The sequence below is a fragment of the Marmota monax genome, unplaced genomic scaffold (assembly GCF_021218885.2).
Source record: "Marmota monax isolate L192 unplaced genomic scaffold, Marmota_monax_Labrador192_F-V1.1 WCK01_AAM20220418_F8-fsc00057, whole genome shotgun sequence".
NCBI lineage: Eukaryota > Metazoa > Chordata > Mammalia > Rodentia > Sciuridae > Marmota > Marmota monax.
Window position 1 is genome coordinate 7,693,864 of NW_026693933.1, and position 24,236 is coordinate 7,718,099.

Consider the following 24,236-nt stretch of genomic DNA (forward strand, 5'->3'; position numbering starts at 1 on the left):
TGTTAACTTTACAAAAGTCATCCTCATTCATTGGTCAAAACTGGATTTTCTCTAGAAAAATGTTGCATCTACTGTTAGTGACTTTGGTAAAAATTAGAAGCAAACTGATGTTCATAGGAAAAGTGCTGAGGATGCTGAAGACAACCATGAGTTAAATCCAAAGTTAAGACTTTCTGTGTTTGCACAACTAGTCATTCTTTGGACATAGCTACAACTAACTGGAAAGAACTATTCACACCATGTGTTTTCACAAACCCGCAGAATAAGCAGAGGGTCATTTATCAGCCTCATAATTAAGTTATCAAACAGAGAAAAGAAAAACAAAATAATAGTTGAATTGACTTTTTGAAGAAAAAGTTCCCCTGCCCAAAGTGGAAATCAAGAGAGGAGTTAGTTACAAATGCAGCAGAATTCTGGCTGCAATTCCCTCAAGGGTCCAAGACCCTCTCAAGGCTACGTGGCTGGTCAGGCTAAGGACAAGGTAACTTTGCACAGTTTTTCTGTTGGCACACAGTATGAACTAGAGATCTCAGCCCAAGTGAAATTATAGTTTTTGCTAGCTTTCATTTTCTCCAGCCTTTCATTTCTCCTCCTCAACTTTCCTGCTTCCTAACCTGTATCTCCTGCTGCCTTCTTACCTAGGACAGTGGGGGTATGTCTGATGGGAACAGCAGTACCGTCATGAAAAAATGATAATACCAGGGTGTTAATCTCTGTGCAATTGTTCTTTTGAGTCTGTAGTTTTAGATTCAAGGACAGCCTCATATTGAAGGTTGAGTGGAAAAAAAATTTTTTTGCTAAGCTTTGTAGAAGAAAGGACATTGGGCTAGGGATATAGCTCAGTAGGTAGAGTGCTTGACTTGTATGCACAAGGCCCTGGGTCCTAATCCCCTATACCATTAAAAAAAAAAAAAGGCTATCATGTGTCTTAAATGGAGCCTAAGAATGGCAATAAAGAAAATCTAAAACCAATCTCTTTAGGGTAGTATTTCTCAAAGTTATTCCCTGGACCAGCAGTAGCATCAGTGTTTCACAGGAACTGCTTAAAAGTAGATTCCAGACCCAGCCTTGATCTACTGAGTCAGAAACTTTGGCAGTGCAACCCTGGAATCCAGATTTTAACATGCCTGCGTGTTGTTTGATAATCACTAATTTAGGGGATCTGGATAGCTAGAGTTCTTGAATTGAGTTCTTCCATCTTTGATCCATTTATTTCTAGAAACTTGAAGCTAGAGTCTGTCAAGAACTGGGAAAGGAACAGAATTTTACCCTCCTGGCAAGCTAACAAGGTTAGATACCACAATTTCACATATACTAATAGACAACATGGGACTTGTGAGTCAGAGAGGAAAGGATTTTATTACTCTGACAGCCAGCAGAGTGGACTTCATGTTTCCACCCACCTGTTACTTTTCCTTGCCTCCTGACTCCTGTGGGAGTAATGTTCTCAACTTTCCACAAAACTGTTTGGAGACAGGCTAATAGGTTTTTTTGTTTGCTTGTTTGTTTTTTGCTTTTAACATATTAAAGAATAAAATCTACTCCTTGCTCATAGGCCATTCAAAGACTTCTAGCAGGCTAGATCTAGTCTAGGGGCCATAATTTGCTGATCTTTGCTCTATACTAATATTGAAGACTATTTGGGATCTTGTGTTCTCTTACCTGCCCATTTTCCCTGATTCTCCTAGGTCTGGCTTGGACTTTATTTCTCCATGAAGTTCCCCTAAATGACCACCAATTTCTCTGTTATGACATATAACTAGTGCATTAGAGCATGGCTTACCCGAACATACAGACTATCATTTCCACACTAACCCTGAGTTTCTTAAGGTCTTTAGTGTTTTATGCCTGGTATCTGACACATGGGAGATACCAAAAAAATTATTAGTTAAATGAACAAACAGATACCACACCTTATTTTACTTTTTTCCCTGCCTTTGGTACTGGGGATTGAACCAAAGGGTGCTTTACCACTGAACTACCCTCCCAGACCTTTTTATTTTTGAGACAGAGTCTCACTAAGTTGCTAAGGATCTCATTAGGTTGTTGAGGCTGTCCTTGGACTTGAAATCCTCTTCCTCAACCTTCCAAATCACTGGGATTACAGATGTACACCACTGTGCCTGGGTCACACCTTATATTTTAACTAAAACATTAATTTGTTCTGCTTGAGAGACTCAATATTCAGTTCAGTAAATACACATTTTAAAACAGTGGACTGGGCAGTCCAGAGAGCTAAATAAGGCTTAGTCCTCACTCTGTAAAATCTTATAGTGAATTTAATAAGTGCTATTTCATTTACTTGATGCAGTCAAGAGAGATTGCATTGTCTACCATTGAAGTATAAAGAATAGAGTGGTCAATTCTACACATAGAGATGAGGGTGGGGGATGCTCAGGAAGAATTTGGTGAAGCAGTTTTTTTCCCCCAAATTGAATCTTGAAAGATGGATAAATTTGGACTGGAAGATGGGGGTAGAGCATCCATGAAGGTACTATGGAAGAGAGACATGTGTTCTGTGGACAATGAGCAGCTTAGTGTGGCTAAAGAGTAGAGTATGGGAGTTGGTGAGTGGGGGTCATTTTGGTGAAATGGGAGCAAGGGGTAAAATTACCCCAGAACTTGCGCAAGGGATGAGGTAAATAGGCATTGTATTGGTGAGGAGATACCTAGCTATATAATGCCTTTTAATGCCCCTACCCAAAACCAATTACAGACAGTCATGAATACTAATGATATTTTCTTTTAACCAGGTTATGGACAAAGCTTAGGGCCCTAGAATAGATTAGCCTCATCATGAATCTGCAGGTCAAAATCAACAACCAATACTGTCACTTGTGGAGAGTCAATGAGGGTCTGTAGCTGGGGAACAGGAGGGATAAATGGGCCATTTTGGCTTTTGGAAAGATCATTCCAGGACAAGGGGAAGAGACAGGAAGCAGGATGAAAGTGAATGAGGGGAGCAGAGTGAAATGCGAGATGGTGAAGGAAAGGATTAGATCCAGTTCCTAAGAGAGCACAGGAGGATGATCCCTGAAAGAGATGGGAGATTGTTAGGTGAGAGAGAGCCAAGAGAGAATGAGATTGCAGGAACAAGGGGAGTGGAAATTCTAGGAGGAAGAGAGTCACCTCCAGGAACAGGTACCACAGGGTACCTGTGCACAGTCTCTGAAGCCACACAGAGGCTAAGTTCCAACTTAGTATTTCAGTACCTCCCAGCTGTGGGATGTTAAGTGACTAACTTCACTTTGTTGGCTCTGGTTTCCTCATCTGTAAAATGGGGAAATCCCTCATGGACTTATAGGACAAGTCAAGTGAGAGAACACAGGGCAAGTACTTAGAATAGTGTCTGGCATGTGCTAAAAGAGCATTAATTGTTGCTTATTAAAGTAGTTATTAAAGGATACAGGATGAGCATCTCTAATCTAAAATACCTGAGACTGAAAGTGTTTTGGATTTCCAATTTTTTAAATTTTAGGATATTCATATATACATAATGGAATATCTTAGGATGGGGCCAAGTTTAAACATGAAATTCATTTATGTTTTACATACACCTTATTTATACATATAGGCTAAAAGTAATTTTATACATTTTTTTAAATGTGCCTACTTTTTGACTGTGAGCTATCCCTTGAGGTCAGGTGGACAGTTTCCCCTTCGGATTTCCATATTTGGGATGCTCATCTGTGGGTTTTAAATTTTTTTTTCATTTTTTCCCCACAATGATTAGCATATGGATGAAATAATAATAGTTTCACTGGTGGTTCTTACCAGATTTGTTGCAGTAAAATGGTAGAGGAGAACAAAAAAAATGATTGGAATAAAGGTCAGATTGAAATTGGTTAAAGAGATAATGGGTGGTAAGAAAAGACAAATAACAAGAATAGGGATTTTTTTTTTTCAGAGAAAAATTGGAGGGGGAGAGATAAAAGTGAAATTAAGACCCTCTGCAAAAAGGTTCTGAAAGCCTAATTTTATCTTAGAGTAACATCATCTGATGATTACCTATTTGCTTTGAGCTGTTGTGCGCAAAGCATGTACATTTTGTACACTTATTTTTACATTAAATTGATTGATCTGTACCACCCAGATTCCCTTCAAATCTCTGAAGCAGAGCTAGTGAGTATAAACTCAAGCTAACAACTGAACTTTCCCTCAAAGAAAGTAATAGACTTTCATGTTTCTGCTTGCTGTTTATCATAGCAAATTATTTCTGGTAAACTTTCCTCAGAGTTACATACCAAGGGCCAAATTTTACCCAAATATTTGTCATTAGTGGATTATGTTCCAGCTAAGTGAAGAGACCAACCAAATGAAAATTTGTGTTCCTTTTTGGGGGTTGGAGGAGTAGTACCAGAGATTGAACTCAGGAGCACTAGACAACTCGGCCACATCCCCAGCCCTATTTTGTATTGTGTTTAGAGACAGGATATCACTGAATGGCTTAGAGCCTTGCTTTTGCTGAGGCTGGCTTTGAACTCGCCATCCTCCTGCCTCAGCCTCTTGAGCCACTGGGGTTATAGGCCTGTGCCACTGAGCCCAGCAGAATTTGTGTTCCTTTTAAAGAAAACTTCAGTGTTACTTCAGTACACCAACCTGACTTTCACCACATGCTTACTGAATGCTCTGTGCCCTGTTTCATGTGCATTAATGTACTTAATCCCACAAAAGCTGTATGAGGTATGTATAAATAGTAGTTCCATTTAACAAATAAGGAAATGTGAAACTCACAGAATGTGAATGGTGGGTTCAAAGTTCTGTGGCTCATAGAGGCAAAGAGGAACTAGACTCGAGCCATTTTAAACCCAATGTGAATACTCTTAACCACACACTATCCCAAGCTTAATACTGCTATTTTTAATAAAAAGTAATATATTCTAATGTCTGCGTTCATTCTTTTAAAATAACTGGGTCCTCTACACACAAGCCTTTCATCTTTCCTCATTCTCCAGAATGGTTTCATCTGCTCTCCTGTGCCCCTGGTGGAAAGTGGTCTTCCCCTAAATGTTGCCCCTCAAAATACACACATCTTTCCATTTTTTTTTAATTTTTATTTTTTAGTTGTAGATGGACACAATATACTTATTTCATTAATTTATTTTTAAGGGGTGCTAAGGATTGAACCCAGTGCCTCATGCCTGCAAGGCAAGCGCTCTACCGCTGAGCTACAGCCCCAGCCCCCACCCCCTCCCAGGTTTTTATAAGACAATGGATTACCTCTGAGTTGCAATCCCATGTTTCCAGAGTAGAAAATCTGATAGGATGAATCAGGTCAGGTCTGAAGGGGCTCAATAAGTCACATCCCTTTTCACTGCCTACATTATGAATCAAATGAGAAAAGAGTCAATAGGTTAAGAAACGCAAATCACCCTGGACATAAATAAAGCTGGTACTGGAGAAGGAGGCTTACACAGGACAGCAGAGGGTGATGGTGTACCCATAATGCATGAGTCTTAAGAGCACATCACTTGCTTCAGTCTCTCTCTGTACTCTGCTGAGTGGAAAAGGAAGGTAAGATGATCACATGGTGATCTGATAGTCTGCGGAGGCTCTGACATACTATCATGACTGTATCCTCCTCCTCCTTTTCCTCCCCTAAAATATGTATGGTCAAAGAGCAAAGGAGAAAAAGCAGTTTGTTTTTCTTCAAGATAACAGATAATGACTGTACTATTTCTGTTTTAACTAAAAATGACTCAAGTTAACTTTGATTCTTATTCAGGATCTGGATCAAAATCTGAGCAAACTCACGGCTTCATTTGAAAAAGCAATAGCAGAGAAAGTCCGATGTCAAGAAGAGGTGAACCAAACCAACAAAACCATTGAACTAGCCAACAGACTTGTCAAGGAACTTGAGGCAAGATAACTTGTTCTTCTAAACTTTTCACTAAACATTCAGTTCAGCTTCTTTGGGTTGTATTATTTACTCACCATCAGTTATGACTAAGAGGAGAGTGAATCAACAATAAATGGGAATAGGTAGTCACCACTCACACAGTGGGTCAAAACGGCCAGAAGGAAGTGACCAATCCTTTGTTTTATAGAAAAGAAAACATCAGTTACAATGTTTTTTTAACATAGTAAATTCAGTGTGACTTCAGCATAGTTTTCAACAAAAGCAGGAAGAAGATATGCTTTTGTCAGAATTTAATTGTTTTGTATCCCTTGTAAAACAGTAAAGTACACCAGCTGTAGGTAGGTATCTACTTATTTTTTTTCTCTCTTTTTAAGGACATTATGAAGTCCTTTAAAAACAAAAATAAAGCCTGTCATAATATGTCATAAAACTCAGGACAACTAATAGGTAATTGTGATACAGAACTGTTGATCCTTTTAATATACGTTTGCATTGAATTCTACCAGCAGACCATGACTTTTAAACCAAATCTGATTGATTTATGTTTTTGTTGCTACATCTTTTTATAAGTGACTGACATGCTAATATTAAGAGTAATTCCATAAGATAAATATTTTTAAATAATTCTCAATTTTTTTCCTGTATGAACATATGGTCTTTGACATAAATAAGTCACAAAAATTAAGATTTTACTTGCTTTATCATGTGGTATTAAACAATTCGGGCAAGTCTCTGAGCCTCTTCAACTTTGTTTTCTTTTCCATAAAATGGGAATGTGGATAATACCTACCTCACAAAGTTGTAATGAATCTTGAAAGAGATAATGCCTATTCAAATGTTTTCTGTCAGAAAGATAAATAATCCAAAAAAGAGATGGTCAAAGGATTGGGTAGACATTTCTCATCAGATTACATGCAGGTGGCCTGTAAGAACATGAAAAGATGTTCAGCTTCATTTGCATTTCCTACTGCAGAAGTACAAGGTGACCACTTTCATATCTTCTGTGATGATAATAATAAAAAAAATCTTCGGCAGTATCAAGTATTGTTGGGGAACTAGAGAAAGTAAAATTCTGCATACATTGCTGGTTGGAATGTAAGATGGCTCAGCCTCTGGAAAAGCTTGGTAGTTCCTCAAAATATTAAATATGAGGTAACTATGTGATTCAGTAATGCTATACATATCCAAAAGATTCGTATCCAAAAGAAATGAAAACAAATGCCCACACCAAAACTCTACTGCCATTGCTCATTGCAGCATTATTTGCAAGACCTAAAAGTTGAAACAATCCAAATATCTATCATCTGATGAGTGGATAAATAAAATATGGTTTATTCATACAGTAGATATTATACAGGTATGAAAAGGAATGAGTATTGATACATGCTACAAAATTGATGGCCCTTGAAAACAACATACTAAGTGAGAAAAGTAAGACTCAAAAGGCTGCATATTGCATGATTTCATGTGTACAAAATGCTCCAAATAGGCAAATCTATAGATACAGAAAATACACTAGTGGTTAGAGGGGCTTGAGAAACAGGTGGAGTCCAGGGAGTGACTGCTCATAGACGAACAATTTTTTCTTTGTGGTGAGGAAAATACTTTAAAATTAGATCGTGGAGATGATTGCCCAAGTCTCTAAATATACTAAAAACTACTTAGTTGCATATTTTAAAGGGTGATTTGCCTGGTGTAAGAATCATATCTCAGTAAATGTATTATTTTAAAGCATAAAGTATATAACTGCACTATTAGCATATAAAAAGTATACAACTGAAAAAGTATATCATGAAGTATCTAACAAATAAGCTTATAACTATATTATAACTACATTTAGCTGGTAAGTGTATAACTGCACTCTTAGAAATGTGTTTCCATAGCAATGATAGAAAACTTGATTTACAGTGGCTTAAGCAAATAGAAGTTTATTGCCAAAAATGCTAGGGGTAGACCATCATATCATTGTTGATTTAGGTGATTAATGGTCAAATACCAACCTCTCCTGCTGTACCTCTTAGCATGTGGACATTTACCCTCATGCATTTTGCCTCATGGTCCCAAGATGCCTGTTACACCTTCAGATTTCTCAAGAGGAGGAAGGAAGCCTGCATCAGCTGGGTTTTCCTCTTTTGATTAAAATTTAAAAAGAAGAAAACCTTGAAGTTTTCATAGAGACCTCGCTAACAGACTCCCACTTAAGTTTCTTTAGCCAGAACCAGATGTACAGTTCCTAACTGCAGAAGGGCCTGGGAAGGTGGGGTAGTGATTGCTTCAGTCAATCACAGTCCTTCTCTTGAGACTGGATTCATTACCACCCAATTCAGAATGATGGTTCTCTTAGCAAGTGAGGAGAGAAAAATGTGTGTTGGGATGGTTGAACTGGTGATAGCCTACTTTCTCATATATTTAGGATTTAAAAAATTTAATTTAAATTTGCCACAAATTTAACCTTCTCTCCCCAACATTCTGAAACTGGTAGTTCATGGTATATAAACCTAGTTAATTCTATAAAATGTGTTATTTTTTCCATTTCAATAACTACAGGTCTTTTATTCCAAGTTTTCTAGCCAAAAGCTTTTGAATTACCCTTGGCTTTTTGCCCTTTATGACAAGCCACAGGGAATTCATTGGCATATCTTACTGGCCCTACCTTGGAAGTCCATTCAGAATCTCACCACCTCTCACTCCCTCCATACCCAGTGCTGGTCCACACCACCAGTATCCCACCCTCTAGTACCTCCCTGGCCTCCACCATTACCCCCTAATGTGCATTCCTCTCATTGCAGCTGAGCAATACCTTGAAAGGTCCATTCATGTCACCATGTTGCTCAGAACTCCCCAATAACTAACCACTTCACTCAGAACAATCCACAGGCTTTAAACACCCTGGGAGGCCATATGTGATCTGGCTGCTGGGTGCCTCTGTCCTCCGCTCTGCTCCTTTCCCTCTTGCTGCTGCTCCTCTGGTCTTCTCACCGTCCTCACACAGTTGCTGTCCTGTCTATGGCCTTTGGCTTTTTCCTCCACACAGCTTCCCCCTTCCCAGGTGTCATGGCACTGACTCCCCACTTCTTCAGTCTCTGCCAAAAGTTACACTTATCACGTGGTCTCCTCAGACCTCCCTAAACAGAACACCCACCCTGCCGTCTCTATACACACACACACACACACACACACACACACACACACACTGCTCTGCTGCCCTCTTACACTTACTCAGCATTACATTTCTGTACCATGGATCATCGCATGACAATTACAGATGTACATATACACACACACTTATTAACCCTCTTCCCCCACTAAAATATAAGCACTCAAGAACAAGAGCATCGTATGTTTTGTGAGTCACTTGATCCCAGGCACAGAGATTAGTCCCCAGCATGTCACAAGCATCAAGAGTTATCTGCTGAAAGAATGAATGGATGCATTTTGGAAATCTCTTGTGTTGTTTTGTTTTGTTTTAAATTATGGAGCCCTTTGAAGACACATTCTTTAAGTCAGTTGAGAAATTTTACTCCTCCTAATAGGCACTACTACTCTCATTTAATTTGGTAAGATTTAAGCCCTTGAAAGCCCATCTATGAGGTACCTGAGAAAAAGAAGTACGTAGACTGTTTCTGAAGTGGTTATGGAATACCTGCGTTTTATCAAGGCTAAAGCAGGCTTTCCCCTTTGTCTCTCCCACATGGCCATATTTCCAAAGGCTTTGCTTTCTTGTGATGATTTAGACAATGACGGGGGTGGGGGGGGGAAAGCTTGTGTGTTGTTAACTAGGAAAAAAATATATTTTTGAAGGATTAATTGAAGTTGTCAGATCTTTTCCTTTGAGGATAAATTCTTTCTGACTAGAACAGGAGACAGTTAACTTCTGAAAAACATCAAGACTGATGATTTTGTCTATATAGCATTGACCTGGAAGCTCAACCATTCAGACTAATAAATCAGGCAATTTATATTTAATCATTAACTAACTCCTGAGCTGAACAGCTGTTCAAAATTAGAAATGGGTCACCCCGGCCAGGACGACATTACGGGCAATCTATAATGCATTAGAATAAAATTACAGTGATTTTTAACTGTCTAGAAATTTATTACAGGACATGTTCCAACTCTTAAACCCTTGTTAGCCAGTGTCAGTAATGATTTATGTTGTGTGGGTGGTATAGTGAAATTATCGACGATTTCAATAGCCAATAAGTCTATGTTTAGTAAATCTTCAAATTTCAAAGCTGTTGTGGAGAATGAGGTGGGTGCACTTTATTGTTTATCATTTACAAACCAAAGACAACAAAGATGGAGGGTAGGCAAATGAGAGATTTCTCTGGAAAATTAATGGGCATGTTGTCTGTGGTGGAAAAAGTGATAAATTCTAAAAAGAGGACCAGAGAGCTGGAGTTCCTCAGCATTTAACTATATAGCAAACTTGGGGTGATCTCTATCAAGGAAAGCAAGGTGACACCTTAAAACAGCTTCGATAACCATTTCACATTCTGATCTCATGACCCCAGCATCCTAGGTATCAGGATGTCTGTCAGGAAACTGACATTTCAATCTGTTCTGACGTACATCATTTTGGGGTTCTGTGGACTTTCCTCTTCCACGAGAAAAGCACAATCCTTCAAGTTCCTGTTTTGCTTATACTGGCAAATTGCTGATTTTTTTTTCAGGTTCTATTAATTTCCATGTTGCTAGAATATTATACTAATTTTTAGCACGCCTTGATATAAAGTGAATTAGTGAACTATCCTGCAGTTCAGGCAATCCATACACATTTATTTCAGTTTTATTCAAATCCAATATTAAGGGCTCCACATACTTAACCTGTAAATCAGATCTTAAATAACCAACCCTCTAGATATAAGGACTTCAGTATTCTTTGAGTGTACTGTCTTCAAGGTTAGTGAAGTCCTGATTTCCATCTTTTTACATAGGTCATAGCTCCCTCCACTGATTTAATGATTATATTAGAAAAATAACCTTTAGTAACTACTGGCATAATTCTTTAATAGAATTTGAGATAGATGGCTATTTAAGCTTCATGTTTTAATTAGTTAACATGAATGATATTTGTCATTTTCTTTATCTATAATCGTCCACTGAGCTTGTTTGTTAATGGGGAAAGGATACATCTAGGTCCATGTAGTGCTATTGCTGAAAAGTGCAAAGAATGGAGAACAGCTACACCGACATCCACAATCCTAACATCACTCATTCTTAGCCATAGCCTTTGGCCCTCCATGCTCAAAGAGAGAAGTAACGGTCTTCCTCTCAAGAAGAACCCCAATCATGATTAAAGAGCAGGGCATCCAACTCTTGCTAAAGGAGATGTTAAACAACAAATGTTACATGGTACTAAAGTCAACTGAAGAGAATAAAACTATTTGGTTTAAAGCACATGACAGTTTCAGCAGTCATGCTAACTGTTTACGATTTGCTCCTTCCAGAGATGGTACAGGGTGCCGCAGTCTTAAACTGTGCTATAAGGTAACTGCATTAAGTATTTGTTGAGTTGACGCTCTTACTGCAATTACATGTGGATGATTTTATTGTTCAGTCAGAGAAGATTCGCTGGGGTCAGAATATTAAGTCCTTTGAAGCTCAAGAGAAGACGCTGTGTGGAGACGTCCTCCTTACCGCAGCATTTGTGTCTTACGTGGGGCCCTTCACCAAACAGTATCGTCAGGAACTGGTGCACTGCAAGTGGGTCCCATTTCTTCAACAGAAGGTGAGTTCAGCTCTTTATCTTGTCACCTTGTGGAAGCATCATATGGAAATTCTAGTAGTAAGAAAAAAATATATATGCTAGGAACTTTTGTTACCCCTCTTATGGTAACTGACAGAGAGTTCTCCTGTGAAGATGTTCCTGGTATGTTGCACAGCTTCTGTTTTTAACAATGATTTCCACAGATAGGTGAAAAGTAATTATATAGAGTTATGGTTAGAAAAGTACATTTAACAAGAATGATAGAAATCAAATTTGGATTATATTACTGAATGGCACAAAATTTTGTTTTCTTACTGATATGGGTTATTTGTTAAGGATTTGCTTTTATTATAACTATTATCACATATTGAACTAATTAATGGGATTCGTTGTGCTATTTTCCTATGTACACGCATACATCACCCTTCTAACCCCGCTCCTTTGCCTCAGCACCCTTTCCAGTCCCTATGCAATAGTAATCCCTTTTCTACTTCCATCTCTTGTTTTGGGGGGGCTTTTGTTGTTTAGTTTCCACACGACAGAGGACATGAGATATTTGTCTTTCTGTGTTTGGTTTATTTTGCTTAACATGTTGTTCTCCAGTTTCGTCCATTTGCCTGCAAATGACAGGATTTCATTATTTATAGCTGAATAGTACTCCATTGTATGTATATATACCATATTTTCTTCATCCTCTCATTTGCTGATGAGCATTTAGGCTGACTCCATATCTTGCCTATTGTGAATAGTGCTGCAATAAGCATGGGTATGCAGGTGTCTGTCTTGTATGTTGACTTCATTTCCTTCTAATGTATACCCAAGAGTGGGATAACTGGATCTTAGAGTAGTTACATTTCTAGTTTTTTGAGGAACCTCCATACTATTTTCCATAGTGTCCATATTAATTTACATTCTCACCACCAGTATATATGGGTTCTTTTACTCCACATCTTCACCAATATTTGTCATTGTTGGTGTCGTTTATAGTAGCCATTCTAACTGGGGTGAGATGGGATCTCAATATTTTTGATTTGCATTTCTCTGGATAATGATATTGAGCATTTTAAAAAAATATTTCTTGGCCATTTGTATATCTTTAGGAAGCACCTATTCAGATCTTTTGCCCATGTTTAAAATGGATTGCTTGTTATGGTTTTTTGTTTGTTGTTTTTTATTCCTTTAAAAATTCTGGGTATATAACCCTCTGTCAAATGATTAGCCAGCAAATGTTTTCTCCAATTCTGTAGTTAATATCTTCAGCTCTGATGATTGTTTCCCTGGCTCTGCAGAATCTTTTTAGTTTTATCTTATCCATTTTGTCAATTTTTACTTTTTTCTCCTGTACTTTGAGTCCTATCCAGAAAAATCACTGCTTGTACCACTATGTTGAACTATTTCCCCTTACGTTTTTCTGTGGTGGTTTCAGAGTTTCAGGTGTTACATTAAGGTCTTCGATCCATTTCAAGTTGATTTTTGCACAGTGTCAGAAAAACGAGTTCAGTTTTAATCTTCTGCATGTAGCCACGTGCAGTTCATTCTCTTTCTCTCTCCGGTTCATTCTCTCTCCCTCCATATCCCCGCCCCCAGCTAAAGGTTTCTCAATCTTTTCAAAGAACCAACTGTTTCATTCATCCTTTATAATTGTTCTTTGATACTCTGCCATTTCTCCTCTGATCTTTATCATTTCCTTCCTTCTATTAATTTGGGGTTTGATTTGTTCTTTTTAAGACATTGAGATGCACCATTAGGTTGTTTATTTGATCACTCTATTTTTTTTTTTTAGGTAGTCACTTATTTCCCCAATCTTCTCTCTTAGTACTGATTTTATTGAATCCTACAACTTTTGAAATGTTCAGTTTTAATTTGTTTCAAGAAATCTTTAAATTTCCCTTCTGATTTCTTCAATATCCCACTATTCATTCAAAAGTGTGTTGTTCATTTATGTGTTTGTATAATTTGTGTGTGTGTGTGTGTGTGGTGTTGGGGATTGAACCCAGGGTCAAGTACTCTGCCAACTGAGCTATAGCCCCTGCCCTGTGTTTGTATGATTTCTAAAGTTTCTCTCAATGCTGATTTCTAGTTTCAACCCATTGTGATCCAAAAAGATATATGATATGGTTCCAATTGTTTTTGAATTTGTTACGACTTATTTTGTAGCTCAGTATATGGTCTGTTTCGAGAAAATTGTATGCACTCATGAAAAGAAAAACTGTGTATTTTGCAGCTGTTGGATGGAATGTTCTATAAACATGTATTAGGGCCTGGGGGCTCAGTGGTGGAATACTTGCCTACTATGTATGAAGGCCCTGGGTTTGGTCCCTAGCTCCTGTAAATATCTGTCAAGCCCATTTGATCTATAGTGTTGTTTAAGTCAGATGTTTCTTTGCTGGATTTTTTTGGTCTGGAGTATCTATCCATTGGTGGGAGTGGGTATTGAAATCCCCCACTATTACTGTATTGAAGTTTATCTCTTCCTTTAGGTCTGATAGTATTTGTTTTATAAAAATGAGTGCTCTGACATTATGTGCATACAGATTTATAATTTTTATATCTTCTTGATGAATTGATCCCTTGATCATTATATTAGTGACCTTCTTTGTCTCTTCTTACTGATTTTTGTCTTAAAGTCTTTTTTGTCACATTTAAGTATAGCTACTCCTCGTTTTCAGAATCCCTATGCTTGGAATATAATTTTACATTCTTTCACTTTCAGTCTTTGTGTCTCCCTACTGATAAGGTAATTATATTTTAGGCAGCATATTGTCGGGGCTTGTTTTTTAATCTATCCAGCCAGTCTGTCTTTTAATGGATAATCAAGTCCACATCTTCTGCTTTCAGAATAATTAATGAAAGTTATGGACTTGTGCCTGTCATTTTTTTATTCTTCTGGTTGTTTTGAAAGTTCTTTTTTCCATTCTTCCTCTTTTATTCATCATTATGGCCTGGATGGTTTACTGTATTGATAGTGACTGATTCTTTTCGATATCTCATTTGTGTATCTACCCTTCTAGTGGGACTTGCACTTTCATTTGATATTGCAATTGTAGTTACCTTTCTTCTACTTCTGGGTGTAAGACTCCCTTAATCATCTTTCGTAAGGCTGGTCTAGTAATCATGAGTTCCCTTAATTTTTCTTATCTTGGAAAAAGTCTTTATTTCTATTGCAATTCTAAAAGACAGCCTTGCAACTATTTATTTTCAGGATTGAAATACATGCCTTACTGGCCTGTAGGGTTTCTCTGAGAAACCTGCCGTTAGACTACTGGGGTTGCCCTTAAATGTGACTTAGTGAAGATTTTAAAATTCTTTGCCCTGTACTTATGACAGTTTGACTATAATAGATCATGGTGAGAATCTTTTCTGGTCATGTCTGTGGGAAGCCATTCTCGCACGTGATTGGGCACCTCCCGGATTGGGTGTGAGGCGTTCTGGCCAAACTGTGTGGGAGCTATCCCCACCCTCTCCAGGTGGGAGAGCCTGTCCGTGTGGGGGTGTGACTGACCACTGACTCTGAGACCAATCACTGACCCTGACCTTGGAATGCTGCCCCCCTCGACCTTCATTGGATGGAATTTTCCCCTCTATTTCTTGTTCCCCAATAAAAGGCCACTCCCCGGCGTGCTCTCTCTCTCTCCTGCTAGTCCTGAGTAAGCCTTGCTGGGTGGTTCGAGGTGAGAGCCAGAGGGGAGAGCCGTCTCAGACCTGGTCATAGAAAAAGGTAATTGAGTCTGTGTGTGTTTATTTTGATCTCACTAGTTAACTTCTATGCCACAAACCTCTTTAATGAAACCAGCGTGCTGGTCGCCTGGTGGACATGTCTACTTGGGTCCTATAGGTTTCCTGCATTTGGATGTCCATGTCTTACCACGATGAGGGAAGTTTTCTGCTATTATTTCACAGTACAGGTTTCGGTACCTTTACCTTTTATTTCTTCCCCTTTAAGTATACTGATGATACAGACATTGATCTTTTAGTGGTGTCCTAAAGATTTTGCATACTCCTTTCACGTTTTTTTTTTATTTCTGTCTGAAGATGATATTTCAATAGACATGTCTTCAGGCTCTTCTTGAAACTCTTCTATGTCTAGTCTTTCTTCCACTTGACCTAGTCTGTTGTTGAGGCTTTCAGCTGAACTGTTTATATGACTTATACAGCTCTTTATTTCCAAGATTTCTGACTGGTTCTTTTTCAAAATCTCTCTTTGTTGAATTTTTTTCATTTATATCTTGCACAATTTTCCCAATTTAATTTAGTAATTTATCTATATTCTGAAGTTCATTTAGATTTTTTTAAATCATTGTTTTGAATTCTTTAGCAAGTATTTCATCCACTTCAGTATCTTTGGAATCCATTACCAGAGAATTATGAATTTTAGAAGGTGTCTTATTGTGTTTTAAAATATTTCTTGCATTCCTGTGTTGAGATTTGTGCATCTGGTGAGATTTGTGATATGGAATGGTCTTAATTAAGCAGCTTTCTCCTAAAAATGTGTCCTGAGGTATAGGTTTATTTTGCAATAGAGTTTATTTCCAGCCGGGTACCGCCGTGTAATCTCTCAGTAGCTTCTTTGGCTATGATTAGCAAGTTTAGGCATGGCACATACCATGTTAGAGAGACCCATTGTCTCTCTGGGTCATACAGGAGTGAGGACATTCTAGCAGTTCAAGCAAATGTGGTATTGACAGCAATATGGGTTGAATATTATGTGGTAACTTCTCCAGTGAGAGTAGCCCCTAAAAGTTGATGAGAATTTCCTTACGTACGGCTAATACTGGCTCTATTAATTGAATGACTCTCAGTATTGGCTGTTGCAGTGTTGGTGAGGTACCTAAGCACTTGCTGTCTGATTAGACACTTGTGTGGGTCCAGGTGCTTTTCAGGGAGAGGAGGAGAAGGATTCACAGCACCACTTTATGGCACTCATACAGTCTTGTCAGCAGTGTGTGGGTCAGGCAAGTGTGGGAGCCAATGCAGGGGACACATGTAGGTGAAGAGACAGGAAAAGTTAGGTCATTCATACCTGTTGCTACTGTGGGTGTGACTGTCCAGGAGCGGGACCTCAGCCCCCCACCCACAGCTATGCTCACCTGGGGACAGGGCATAGCCCATGAGCTTTTCTCTGCCTACCCCATTCTTTTCATTGTAGCACCCACCAGGATTGAGCTTCACTGGGTCACAGCTGGAGCCAAACACGATTCCTCTCAGCTGAGATCCTGTAGGAGCAAAGGAGACTAGAACTGGGCCCCTCCTATGCAAAGTTTCTCTGACCTTAGGTTATGTGTCTTGTGGGGACAAGGCTACAGCTAATGTTGTGTCTCAGTTCTCAAAACTGTCCCAACAGTCCTCTGTGGGAGGAGGAGCACTGGAGACCCAGTTCTTTCTCTGCCTTGTTAGTAACAAACACCCACACACAGCCCTGGGAGAGGAGTAGCAGGAACCATGTGGGCAACCATGCTTAGTCCCGGTACCTGTACAAAACCACACGTGACTGGCCATGCCCCAGGTTTCAGAGGGCAGTCTCCCAGACCCCCTGGTTCCTGGGAATGGCACCCTCCATTCTCTTCCACATCACAACACCTTTTCCCCACACTCAGCAGGTTTGTATCACAGTTATTGTACCAAGCCAAAAATGGATTGTGAGACAGTCACCCCTGAGCCATCACAGTAGAATGCCCCAAGCTGGGAATATGAAAGGGTTTCTGACCCTTAAAGCTGTTCAAACTCAGTCAAAGATAGCTCCTGGCTACATCACCCAGGGGGGTCACTAGGAGATGAAGTAAATTCTTTTTTCCCCCAAAGCCAGACTACTGTAAAGATTTCTGTCGTCTCGTATCTATTTAGGCTATAAACTAACAAGGGCCCTAAAACTTTCCAACTGTGAGGATTGCCAGCCTCTGCCCTGATAGCAGAAGAAAACCCCCCTCCCTAGCGATGGAGGTAGGACAGCAGTTTCTGGAATATTTTTTCTCTTATTATGCTGCTGTCCCAGGTCTCTCAATTCTACAAGGTTTACATTTCTCTACCATTAAATTTCAGTCTTCTGTCATGGTCACTCACCTCACTATGCAACTGTACATCTATTGCCTTGATTCTTTGTGTAAGAGCAAGTGAGTGTTGGGTGCCTCTGTTCAGCTGTCTTGCCTGTCTTTCTCCCTTGAGGATTGTTCAAGACTGCTTTCAGATTACAATTGTAGCATTTCGTACACAAACATAAAAATAATTTACTCTTATGGAATGTTTTCTCTTATATACATAAGCTAAAGCAAAATAAGAGGGGAAGGGGGCAGTGATCAGATATCATAAGGTTAGAGGAATAGAAGACGACTGAGGGGAGGGAAGAGGGATGGGAAAGGGAAGGAAATGAATTCATATGACAAAATTATGCTATGTACATGTATATATATACCACAGTGAATTCCACCTCTATGTATATCCTCAAAGCTCCAATTAAAAATAAGCTAGGCACAGGGGCACATGCTTGTAATCTCGGGAGCTTGGCAGGCTGAGGCAAAATGATCTCAAGTCAAAGACAGCCTCAGCAACTTAGTGAGGCCCTAAGCAACTTAGTGAGACTCTTGTCTCAAAATAAAAAATAAAAAGAAGGGCTGGGGATGTGCCTCAGTGCTTAACCCCTGCTTGGTTCAATCCCTGGTACCAAAAAAAAAAAAAATAGATAGATGTATAAATAAATAATTTACCCTAAGTTTGAAAACTCAAGCCTACAAGCAAAGTGAAATCACAGATTTGTAATATTTGAAATCATCTCATTTAAGATACTCCTTTTATAAATGAGAAAACTGAGACACAGGAAGTTTAATTAATTTGACTCCAGTTATAGAGAACAAGAAATTAGACTTCATGACTTTCAAATCCCTATTTTCTGTATAATAGTGTCATCTCGATTGATTAAATGGGTTCTTAGGGTACTTATCCAGCTGTTTCTGGTGTACATTTAAAAATAACCTAACTCCCTCTGTATATTACTGTTCTACATCAGTGATTATGCCTCAGTATTCACACAAGCTGTTTTCATAATATAAGTACACACCGGTGGAATTGTTGCAATTTAAATAAAATCCAGTGTTTTAGGAAAGCTCATTACTAAAGGCATCCCATAATTAATCATTTTCATAGAAAAATACTATTGTGACTAATGTATTTCCTATATCTGTAGTTTAACATTGTTTTTATATTGAAGATTTCTAAAAAGAAATTTGCTTTTTTATTCCCTTTAAGTTTAAGGTTGCTACCACACCATAATGGGCATTCTGCAGATTTTGCCCAGTTCTTGGTACATTGTAAGTTTCAAAACTGTCAGTTTTCTATTTCTTCTCTTACTTTTTTTCTCAGTCTCACGTTCTCTAAGCTTGGTGTTTGCTCAGGTCACCCTTGAAACCATTTCACATAGACAGTGGTCCTCTCTGCATTAACAGTCTCTAGTAAATTATTCTCTTGCTTTCCAAAATTATTAGGAAAATTCACTTGGAACATGAAAACAATTGAATATCACGTTGTCTTTTTACTGCTCTATTGCTTACTTTGGGGCATGTATTGTCAGTATGAACTGATGAATGCTATCAGTCTTTTTACATTGTTTATGCTAGAAATTTGCTTCCAAATTTAGTTTTAAAATTGCTCTTTAATTGTTGGCAAAAACCTCATTTACTATAAGTGTTTATGGAAGGTTTCATATTAATTAATTTGTATTTTCTCATTTACTTAAAATTCCAAATATGGGATTCAGTAAAAACAAAATTTTGCTCTGAAGAGATTATAAAAATAAAAACAATGAAACTGATGGACTTATCCAAATTATCAAAACATTCTAAACATGCAAACAAAGCAAAATGATGATTTTTAGATGGTATATGCTAAACCTATATTCACTTTAGCTGTGACAGGCTTGTATTTTACTGTGACTTCACAATTCCCCAGGGAGCCCTTGTCAGTTTTCAGTCATCACAGTGCTCTCTCCTTTCCTGGAGTACCAATGCACCATGCAGACTGAGACATGGACCCCCAAAATGTGCCCACTCTGAGCATAACTAAACCAAGTGAAGAAAACTACTCCAAATTATATAAATGACATTTCTTTAGAAGACATTGTTTAGAAGACACCTGGAAGAGTCAGGCACAGTGGCACATGCCTATAATCCCAGCTGTTCAGGAGGCTGAGGTAGGGGGATCACAAGTTCAAGACCAGTTCAGGAGGCTGAGGTAGGGAGATCACAAGTTCAAGACCAGTCTAGACAGCTTAGCAGGACCCTGTGTCAAAGTGGGAAGGGCTGGGAATGTAGCTCAGTGGTAGAGTGCTTGCCCAGCATTTATGAGGCCCAGGGTTCAATCCTCAGTACTCAAAAAAAAAAAAAAAAAAAAAAAAGAACAAAAGAAAGACTTCTGGAAGAACGTGCTACATAAAACATAATAAATGTGTATCCTTATGGAATCAAGTTGCCATTTCTGAGCTGCTTATCTTCTACTTCTAGATCAGTTGCAGTAAAATAAGACAATCTTATTGTATGAAGGTGTACGGGGGGGGGCATAGGAGCTAAAATTATTCATTAATGTTAATATTTAAAATTAATTTTCCCTGGTTATATCCCCAAAGAGGCAAATCATTGTCTTCTCAGCATGTAGGACATTTTCTAGAATTGTACTTGCCTGTAGGTAACTGTCTCCTTTCTGTCTTTGGTTTGTCAGTTTGGCTTGGGTCTCTAAGGGATCCTAATAGTTTGCAAAATACCATAGTCACTTGCTACTTGGTTTTTGTGTGATTTATAAATCTGTAAACCAAGCATGACATTTATTGATGACTTCTTGACATATTTAAGGTAACCTTGGAAGGAACTATTTTATGAAAGAAGAGTCAATTCTTCTTACCACATCCTCAGAAATATGTACATTCAGTATACAGTACTATTTCTATATTAATAATATTCTAAAAATATCAGTTATACCTATATTGTAACAATTTAAAATATTTTGATGAAAAAATGTTTCCATACCAATACTACAAAAGAAAATGTCTTAATTTTTTTTCTAAAACTTTATCACAGTAGTTACAATATTTATGATATTCCTTAAATGTGAGTCACCTCCTTTTAAACTGGAATGGGCTTTATTTCCCCTAGTAGACTGAAATGACCAAAAAAAAAAAAAAAAAAAGAGGTGCTGGCTATGGTATGCTCTGTGATTTCCTGCACTCTCTTTTGCATAGAGTAGATACTAAAGCAATCCAAGCTATTGACTTTGGGTACAAGCTCCATAGGTGCCCACATCTGCTACTCCTTTTATCTTCAGAAGCCAAAGTTATTCAAAGCTACCTATTGCTTTAAGTTGTATTAAGTAGAGGGCTGAAATAAAAACCATGTGTCTTTTGCTAATGGGAGGATGCTTATTCTAAAAGAAGCTAGATTGTTTGTGTCTTTAAGGAAATTACATATTAGGCCAGACAGCAAGACTTTACTCATATCACTAGGAGATTTTTTTTTCCCCCCAATGCTGGGGATGGAACTCAGGGCTTTGCATATGCCAGGCATGCTCTCTACCATTGAGCTATATCCCAGCCCTGATTCATTCATATTCAGGGACAGTGGAATATTATACTCTTTTTCCTATATTGATACAATAACATTGTGTCCCAGCCTTACTGTGGGGGTCCTTTCAGCATTTTATTTGCTCAATCTCTGTGACCAACCAATGAGCCAAACTCCTATGGCTACTACGGCCTCCTCTTCTACCACGGGCAGGGCTGTCATTGCATGGAGGCATGTTTCCATGTTAGCCCCCCTACCAAGCCATGAGGGTGGCTGGCGCCTTATTCCTCTTGCTCATTTTTGTGAAGGAAGATAAGGAGAAAGGAAAATAGAAAAAGAGTGGAGAGGAAGAGATTAGGAAGATAGAAGGGAGATGAAGGAACCTGTTTTAAAGAATGAGGATCATACTTTACAAAACATGCGCGCGCGCACACACACACACGCACACACACACACAACCATGATAAGGAATTCATTCATTCATGGAGGAATGTTTTCGCCTACCAAGCCATGGTGCTGGCTCTTTATTCATCTTGCTTATTTTGTTATCTCCAGACAGTGTTTCACAGATGCAAAAGGCACTTAGTAAATGTTTGAGAACTGATGACCAAAAGAAATTTAAAAGAGAAATCATTTGTGTAATGTTGGCTTGCAGAAAAAGATGAAATGCCTGAATAAGATACTGTATTTAGGCATTGCTTATGTGGGGAGATTGCTCCATGGGAAATAAATCTCTGATATTCTATCACGCTTCCTAGTGTCTGAATTCCTTCTTGTTAAAATAGCTACAGGTGTATGTGTAGGGCAAAGTCCCTTTCAGTAGAAGACAAGTAAATGCAGTTAATAAACCATTTAATAAACCCATAGCTCACAGGTTTCTGAGAGGTAAATACTGGGTTGATTAGATCAAATTGAATTTCTTGCTAAGAGTTGCATTTGGATTCTTAGAGTCCACAGTGAATTTGCATGTGTTCCCTTGGAGTCACTTTCTCCAGGTTGGAATCTGTGTTCTTGTCTATCATACTGAGTCATCTTCCTCCACCTCATTGCCGGCTGATTGAACACAACTTTGACTCTAAAGGTTTCCATCCCGATAACGGAAGGCCTGGACGTGATTACCATGTTGACGGATGATGCTACAATTGCTGCATGGAATAATGAAGGACTGCCCAATGACAGAATGTCAACCGAAAACGCCACCATCCTAACACACTGCGAGCGCTGGCCCCTGATGATAGATCCCCAGCAACAGGGAATTAAATGGATAAAGAATAAGTATGGAGCTGACCTGAAAGTCACACATTTAGGCCAGAAAGGGTATGTGATTTCTGAAGGGGATTGGCTTTATGTTTAAGTGTTATGTAGTAGTTCTGCTTATTATAAAGTTTTGGCATTTATTAGACCTCTCTACCAATTTAAAATACCATTTGAAATAGTATTTTTAAATACTATTTATTTGCCTGCTCATGTTCTTGTAAAGTACCTCTGTTGAAAAGGCATTGTGAGAGGCAGCATCCAGTTACTTGAAGAAAAATCAGATTGAAGGTTGGAACAAGCATCGTATTTAAGAGGAAAAATATATAAGCGTCTTAAGGGTAAAAATGAAAACGTGTTATATTCCTTCTCTCTAGAGTGTTTGGTATATAGCATATGGTAAGACAAAAATTGCCAACTACACCTGTAGAATGATATTTAGAATTTTTTAGTCCTAAATATATCCTTTGCCTCTAGTAGGATCATACACAGTGCCAACATCGGATTCCTTACTTCTTAGTTTCATATTTCACTTGGGAGAACTGAACCTACTCTAAGACATTCTGCCACTGGAGCCTCATGGCTGTACTGTCTGATAAGGAGAATGTTGTCTTATCCATAGTTAGTCTTCAGTTAATGTTGAATAAATTATTATTTGGAGGGTTGTACTTTTTGACTTACTAATATTTCCTTTAACCCCTACCATCATCTTTTCACATACAAAGTGAAACAAGGAATTTTTATAGTTGTACAGTTAAATATGTTCCTTGCTTATCTGAATATATGGAGAGAATCATTTGGGGGGTCAGGAGACTTTTCTGGGAGAATGGAAATGAGAGGAAACAATAGTTCACCATTATATATGGCTGAACATAATGGTGTAAAATGTAAAGTCTTGATGAAATCTCAGGGCACTTGACAGATTAGAACTGTTAATTTAAAAGGGATCCATCCAAGGAATTCAAATTTACAATATTTGGGTCATTTATACTTTTTTCAGCCATTGGTGAAAGGCAACAAATTTACACTTGGAAAATAGGACTATAAAATTCATTTTAAAATCTGATCTCTGTTTTTTGTGTAATATAGTTTGAGAAGAATACTACTTTATAACAGATTTCTCAAAGTTGGTTTTCCCAATTAAAATAACTACCTTAAATAAAATTTATCATAGAAATGCTTTTTGGACAATTTCTCTGTGCTTATTTACATTTTATCATCTCAATCCTGATTGAATTGTAAGGTTTTTGAATGCCATTGAGACTGCATTGGCCTTTGGTGACATCATCTTAGTGGAAAACCTTGAGGAAACAATAGATCCAGTCCTTGACCCCCTGCTTGGCAGGAACACAATTAAAAAAGGAAAGTAAGTATTATTGAATTTTTAAGACATAACTTGTGCTTATGAGCTTGATGCATCTATTTCTTAGCCTTATATTCGGGCACAATCTACTGGGATGCTCTCGGTGATGTTTCTGAGTTTCCATTCCCTGCCACCTACATTCCAAGACCAAACCAACCTCAACACATCTCACACTCTACCAGACTGTGTATTTGATGGAGTTAGATTCTTTTTACCCAATTCCTGACTTAGAGATCAAAAAACTACTGTCACTGATTTGGGAACAGTTGCCTGTTTTTTAGTTTCATGTTTCTTCAGTTCAATAATTTGGAAAACACCTTGAGTATGTTTGTTTAGTATCTGCCCCATATCACTTGTACTTTTACTTACTTAATATTTTTCTTTAAATAGGATTTTAGTAATCACTGTTTCTTTAAGCCAGCCTGTACCTAGTAATAGTATCCATGAAATGATGGGTTTACTGTCCAAAGTCTGTTTTATCCTAATATAATTCCAAAATATAACCATTGAAAA

At 38.2% G+C, this 24,236-nt stretch overlaps 1 protein-coding gene across 5 annotated transcripts in view; it reads left to right on the top strand.

The window, feature by feature from the left end:
- Positions 1 to 24,236, top strand: part of Dnah11 (dynein axonemal heavy chain 11) — a 331,880-nt gene that overhangs the window by 234,373 nt on the left and 73,271 nt on the right. For all 5 annotated transcript variants that reach the window (XR_009228549.1, XM_046463517.2, XM_058585343.1 and 2 more), the window contains 4 exons: positions 5,726 to 5,860; positions 11,421 to 11,591; positions 22,188 to 22,423; positions 23,604 to 23,726. Coding sequence is in view for 4 of the 5 variants with exons in the window: in XM_046463517.2 (XP_046319473.1) it covers positions 5,726 to 5,860; positions 11,421 to 11,591; positions 22,188 to 22,423; positions 23,604 to 23,726 (665 nt within the window). In the remaining variant the exon portion in view is untranslated. The remainder of the gene's footprint in view (positions 1 to 5,725; positions 5,861 to 11,420; positions 11,592 to 22,187; positions 22,424 to 23,603; positions 23,727 to 24,236) is intronic.